Below are 6,000 nucleotides of genomic sequence, written 5' to 3'. Positions count from 1 at the left end.
CCATGGAAGGGATCGATCGGCAGCGGAACCCGACCGAGTGATTGGCACCGATCGATATCCGTTGTCAAGAGGGAGTGCTCGGTTCCAGCCGCCAGCCCCCCGCCCTGCCCCACTTTATGCTTCATCAATCAGCCGAGTCGATTCCCCCGATGAGCCCTGTTGTGAGCCATGAAATGGAGGAGTTCCTGCTCTCCACGCCGATCAACCCCAACAACTTCCCGGCCAAGCTCTGGCGCATCGTCAACAGCCCCCGGTACCGCTCGATCCGCTGGGACCCCCGCGGGGAAGGACTCATCGTCGACCAGCAGCTCTTCGAATCCGAGCTCCTCACCCCGATCAAGAACGTCAGCAACGGGGCCAACCTGGAGCCCGACACCGACCTGCTCTTCAAGACCACCAACTTCACCAGCTTCATTCGCCAGCTCAACCTGTACGGCTTCCGAAAGATGGGGCAAGGCAGCGGCGAGCACCCGGTTCCGGGCGAGCTGGGGGCCGGGGATGGGCTGCTGCACCATTTTCACAACCCCAGCTTCAAGCAGGACCACCCAGAGCTTCTGATCAACATGAAAAGGCTAACCAGTGCCAACAAAGCCAAGCTGGCTGCGGGGCTCCAGGTCAACACCAGACCACCCAACCGCTTCCAGAGGTATCTCACCAACTCCATGGACTCCATTGGCCAGACTAAAGGGGATCGACATGGTACGGGTTGAATTACTGCTACATAATCTGATGGAGGAGTGGGTGGGATGAATGCCAATAACAACAATTTGTATTTGTTTAGTGTCTTCAAAGTAGGTCCTAAGGAGCTTCACAGGGGAATTATTATTATTTTTAAATGTGATGCTGAGCCACGTAGAAGATACCAGGGCAGATGACCAAAGGCTCAATCAGAGAGGTAGGTTTTAAGGGTTGTATTAAAGATTGGAAGTGGAGAGGTTGAGGGAGGGAATTCCAAGAGCTTAGGTTGCAGGCGGCGGAAGGCATTTTCATCAGTGGTGGAGTAATTAAAATTGTGGACGCTCAAGAGATTAGAGTTAGAGGAGCGCAATAATCTCAAAAGGTTTTGGGCCTGTAGGAGATTTTTTTTAAATCACCATAGTCCGAGATGACTATAGGCTGTTTTCCCCTTTGAAGGGGGAGAGCTGACTGGTGGTGAGGATCACCGCATCACAGGTGAAGGGCACAGTTGAGAAGGTGGGCCCTTCATGAATAACCTCAGCTGTTTCGGGGATTGAACCCATACTGTTAGCTTTGCTCTTCATCATGAACCAGCCATCCAGCCGACTGAACTAAGCCGGCTGCAGGAGGTTACAGAGGTACTGAAGAGCAAGGCCACAATGAATTTGAAAACCGAGATAAGGATTTTAAAATGGGGGCCACTGCTTAACGGGGAGCCAATGAGCTTGGTGAACACAGGGGCAATGGGTGAATGGCATGCTGTGAATTGACATAACCAGCAGAGTATTGGTTGGTGTCAGGTTCATGCAGATCATGGGAGGTTGGTCAGGAGTGTGTTAGGATAGTCAAATCTAGAGCTAACAAAGCCATAGATGATTATTTCACAGCATTTGAGATGAGAGAGGAGGAGTCAGGAGATGTTATGGAGGTGCTAATAGATGGTCTTAGTGATGGCATTGATATGTGGTCAGAAACTCATCTCAGGATCAAATATGACACAAGTATAATATGAACAGTGTGGTTCAGACAGTTGTCAAGGAGAGGGATGGAGACAATATCTAGTAAGCAGAGATGATGGTGGAAACAAGTACAATGACTTCAGTATTTCCAATATTTGGAGATATTTCTGTTCTTGCAGTATTTGTGTAACTTAGGCAGTGTGACAATTTAGGTATATGGGAAGGAACGAGCGAGATGGTAGTGAGATACAGCTGCAGTGAGACAGTTTAAGTATAGTGGAGGCATCGAGGGAGATGGTAGTGAGGTAAAGCTGGGTGTTGTACAGATGATGTTTCAGAAGTGCAGCAATAAGATGTGAAATTGGAAGGGACCAAGGATTGCTCTTTGAGGGACATCAGACGTATTTGTGCAGGAGTGGAAAGAGAAGCCATTGCAGGTGAATGTTCTTTGGCTATGGTTAGATGGACAACAGTGGAACCAGGTGAATGTAGCTGGAGAGCTATTGAAGCAGGATGGTATGTTCAATCATAGTAAGAAGTTTTACAACACCAGGTTAAAGTTCAACAGGTTTGTTTTGATGTCACTAGCTTTCGGAGCGCTGCTCCTTCCTCAGGTGAATGAAGAGGTATGTTCCAGAAACATATATATAGACAGATTCAAAGATGTCAGACAATGCTTGGAATGCGAGCATTAGCAGGTGATTAAATCTTTACAGATCCAGAGATGGGGTAACCCCAGGTTAAAGAGGTGTGAATTGTGTCAAGCCAGGACAGTTGGTAGGATTTCGCAGGCCAGATGGTGGGGGATGGACGTAATGCGACATGAATCCCAGGTCCCGGTTGAGGCCACACTCATGTGTGTGGAACTTGGCTATAAGCTTCTGCTCGGCGATTCTGCGTTGTCGCGCGTCCTGAAGGCCGCCTTGGAGAACGCTTAACCGGAGATCAGAGGCTGAATGCCCTTGACGGCTGAAGTGTTCCCTGACTGGAAGGGAACATACCTGCCTGGTGATTGTCGCACGATGTCCGTTCACTCGTTGTCGCAGCGTCTGCATGGTCTCGCCAATGTACCACGTTTTGGGACATCCTTTCCTGCAGCGAATGAGGTAGACAACGTTGGCCGAGTCGCACGAGTATGTACCGCGTACCTGGTGGGTGGTGTTCTCATGTGTAATGGTGGTATCCTTGTCGATGATCTGGCACGTCTTGCAGAGATTGCCATGGCAGGGTTGTGTGGTGTCGTGCTCACTGTTCTGAAGGCTGGGTAGTTTGCTGCAAACAATGATTTGTTTGAGGTTGCACGGTTGTTTGAAGGCAAGTAGTGGGGGTGACCTTGGCAAGATGTTCATCTTCATCGAAGACGTGTTGAAGGCTGTGAAGAAGATGTCGTAGTTTCTCCGATCCGGGAAAGCACTGGACGACGAAGGGTATTCTGTCGGTTGTGTCCCATGTTTGTCTTCTGAGGAGGTTGGTGCGGTTTTTTGCTGTGGCGCGTTGGAACTGTTGATCGATGAGTCGAGCGCCATATCCCGCTCGTACGAGGGCATCTTTCAACGTCTGTAGATGTCTGTTACGCTCCTCGTCTGAGCAGATCCTGTGTATATGGAAAGCTTGTCCATAGGGGATGGCTTCTTTAATGTGTTTAGGGTGGAAGCTGGAGAAGTGGAGCATCGTGAGGTTATCCGTGGGTTTGCGGTAAAGCAAAGTGTTGAGGGAGGCCATATTCTCAACTTGCGCTCAGGACGCAGCAGACCAGCTGCGGAACACCGCCAAACAGATCAGACAACAATACTATACCACCTATATGCATACTAAGAACCACCAGCAGCAACCAAGCCACCCCCGGTACCACAGTAGAAAACAATACAGGGAAATCTATTGTCAACTTTTCAGACTACACCCTTCAACCAGACAAAATCGAAGTCCTCAGCAGAGGGCTCAATTTCTGCACCACCACCAAAATGGACCCCATCAGTCTCGCGGCAGACACGGAGGAATTCATCAGGCGAATGAGGCTCCAGGAATTCTTCCACAGACCCCAAGAGGCCAACAGCGAACCCAAGCAGACTATCAATGAACCAGAACAGCAGACCGAGAGATCTGCGGTGCGGCAACCAAAGAGGAAAGAGTCGAATTGGACCCCTCCGAAAGGCCGCTGCCCTCGACTCAACATGTATGCTCAAGCCGTCAGGAGTTGCGTCAATGCCAGATTCATCAGTCGCATTCACAAGGCAGCCCCGAACGTCACCCAAGCACAAGGCAATGCCATCCACGCTCTCAAGACTAACCGCAGCATCGTCATCAAACCAGCAGACAAAGGAGGGGCCACTGTCATACTTAACAGAACGGACTACTGCAAAGAAGTATACCGACAACTGAACAACCAAGAACACTACAGACAGTTACCCGCAGATCCGACCAAGGAACACATACGCCAACTTAACAGACTGATCAAGACCTTGGATCCAGGTCTTCAGAGCACCCTACGTGCTCTCATCCCACGTACTCCCCGCATTGGAGATCTCTACTGCCTACCGAAAATACATAAGGCCAACACACCAGGCCGTCCTATCGTTTCAGGCAATGGGACCCTGTGTGAGAACCTCTCTGGCTACATCGAGGGCATCTTGAAACCCATTGTACAAGGTACGCCCAGCTTCTGTCGCGACACGATGGACTTCCTACAGAAACTCAGCACTCATGGACAAGTTGAACTAGGAACATTCCTCGTCACAATGGACGTCTCCACTCTATACCAGCATCCCCCACGACGACGGCATTGCTGCAACAGCCTCAGTACTCAACACCGACAACTGCCAATCTCCAGACGCAATTCTGCAACTCATCCGCTTCATTCTGGATCACAACGTCTTCACCTTCGACAACAAGTTCTTCATCCAGACACATGGAACAGCCATGGGGACCAAATTCGCACCCCAATACGCCAACATCTTCATGCACAAGTTTGAACAAGACCTACTCACCGCACAGGACCTTCAACCGACGTTATACACCAGATACATCGATGACATTTTTTTCCTTTGGACCCACGGCGAAGAATCACTGAAACGACTACACGATGACATCAATAAGTTCCATCAGACTCACCATGGACTACTCTCCAAAATCAGTTGCATTCTTGGACACACTCGTCTCCATCAAGGACGGCCACCTCAGCACTTCGCTTTACCGCAAACCCACGGATAGCCTCACGATGCTCCACTTCTCCAGCTTCCACCCTAAACACATTAAAGAAGCCATCCCCTATGGACAAGCTCTCCGTATACACAGGATCTGCTCAGACGAGGAGGAACATAACAGACATCTACAGACGTTGAAAGATGCCCTCGTACGAACGGGATATGGCGCTCGACTCATCGATCGACAGTTCCAACGCGCCACGGCAAAAAACCGCACCAACCTCCTCAGAAGACAAACATGGGACAACCGACAGAATACCCTTCGTCGTCCAGTACTTTCCCGGAGCGGAGAAACTACGACATCTTCTTCACAGCCTTCAACACGTCATCGATGAAGATGAACATCTTGCCAAGGTCATCCCCACACCCCCACTACTTGCCTTCAAACAACCGCGCAACCTCAAACAAACCATTGTTTGCAGCAAACTACCCAGCCTTCAGAACAGTGAGCACGATACCGCACAACCCTGCCATGGCAATCTCTGCACGACGTGCCAGATCATCGACATGGATACCACCATTACACGTGAGAACACCACCCACCAGGTACGCGGTACATACTCGTGCGACTCGGCCAACGTTGTCTACCTCATACGCTGCAGGAAAGGATGTCCCGAAGTGTGGTACATTGGCGAGACCATGCAGACGCTGCGACAATGAATGAACGGACATCGTGCGACAATCACCAGGCAGGAATGTTCCCTTCCAGTCGGGGATCACTTCAGCAGTCAAGGGCATTCAGCCTCTGATCTCCGGGTAAGCGTTCTCCAAGGCGGCCTTCAGGACGCGCGACAACGCAGAATCGCCGAGCAGAAGCTTATAGCCAAGTTCCGCACACATGAGTGTGGCCTCAACCGCGACCTGGGATTCATGTCGCATTACGTCCATCCCCCACCATCTGGCCTGCGAAATCCTACCAACTGTCCTGGCTTGACACAATTCACACCTCTTTAACCTGGGGTTACCCCATCTCTGGACCTGTAAAGATTTAATCACCTGCTAATGCTCGCATTCCAAGCATTGTCTGGCATCTTTGAATCTGTCTATATATATGTTTCTGGAACATACCTCTTCATTCACCTGAGGAAGGAGCAGCGCTCCGAAAGCTAGTGACATCGAAACAAACCTGTTGGACTTTAACCTGGTGTTGTAAAACCTCTTAC

At 50.2% G+C, this 6,000-nt stretch overlaps 1 protein-coding gene across 1 annotated transcript in view; it reads left to right on the top strand.

Annotated features, from left to right (window-relative positions):
- The window catches only part of hsf5 (heat shock transcription factor family member 5), a 294,360-nt gene continuing 288,360 nt past the window's right edge, over positions 1-6,000 (top strand). Inside the window, exon 1 of the mRNA XM_072470123.1 lies at positions 1-699. Within this exon, the coding sequence (XP_072326224.1) occupies positions 117-699 (583 nt within the window). The 5' untranslated portion in view covers positions 1-116. The remainder of the gene's footprint in view (positions 700-6,000) is intronic.

Source organism: Scyliorhinus torazame, chromosome 12, assembly GCF_047496885.1.
Source record: "Scyliorhinus torazame isolate Kashiwa2021f chromosome 12, sScyTor2.1, whole genome shotgun sequence".
Lineage (NCBI taxonomy): Eukaryota > Metazoa > Chordata > Chondrichthyes > Carcharhiniformes > Scyliorhinidae > Scyliorhinus > Scyliorhinus torazame.
Note: the sequence above shows the minus strand (reverse complement) of the source record. Positions and strands in the feature narration are given on the sequence as shown.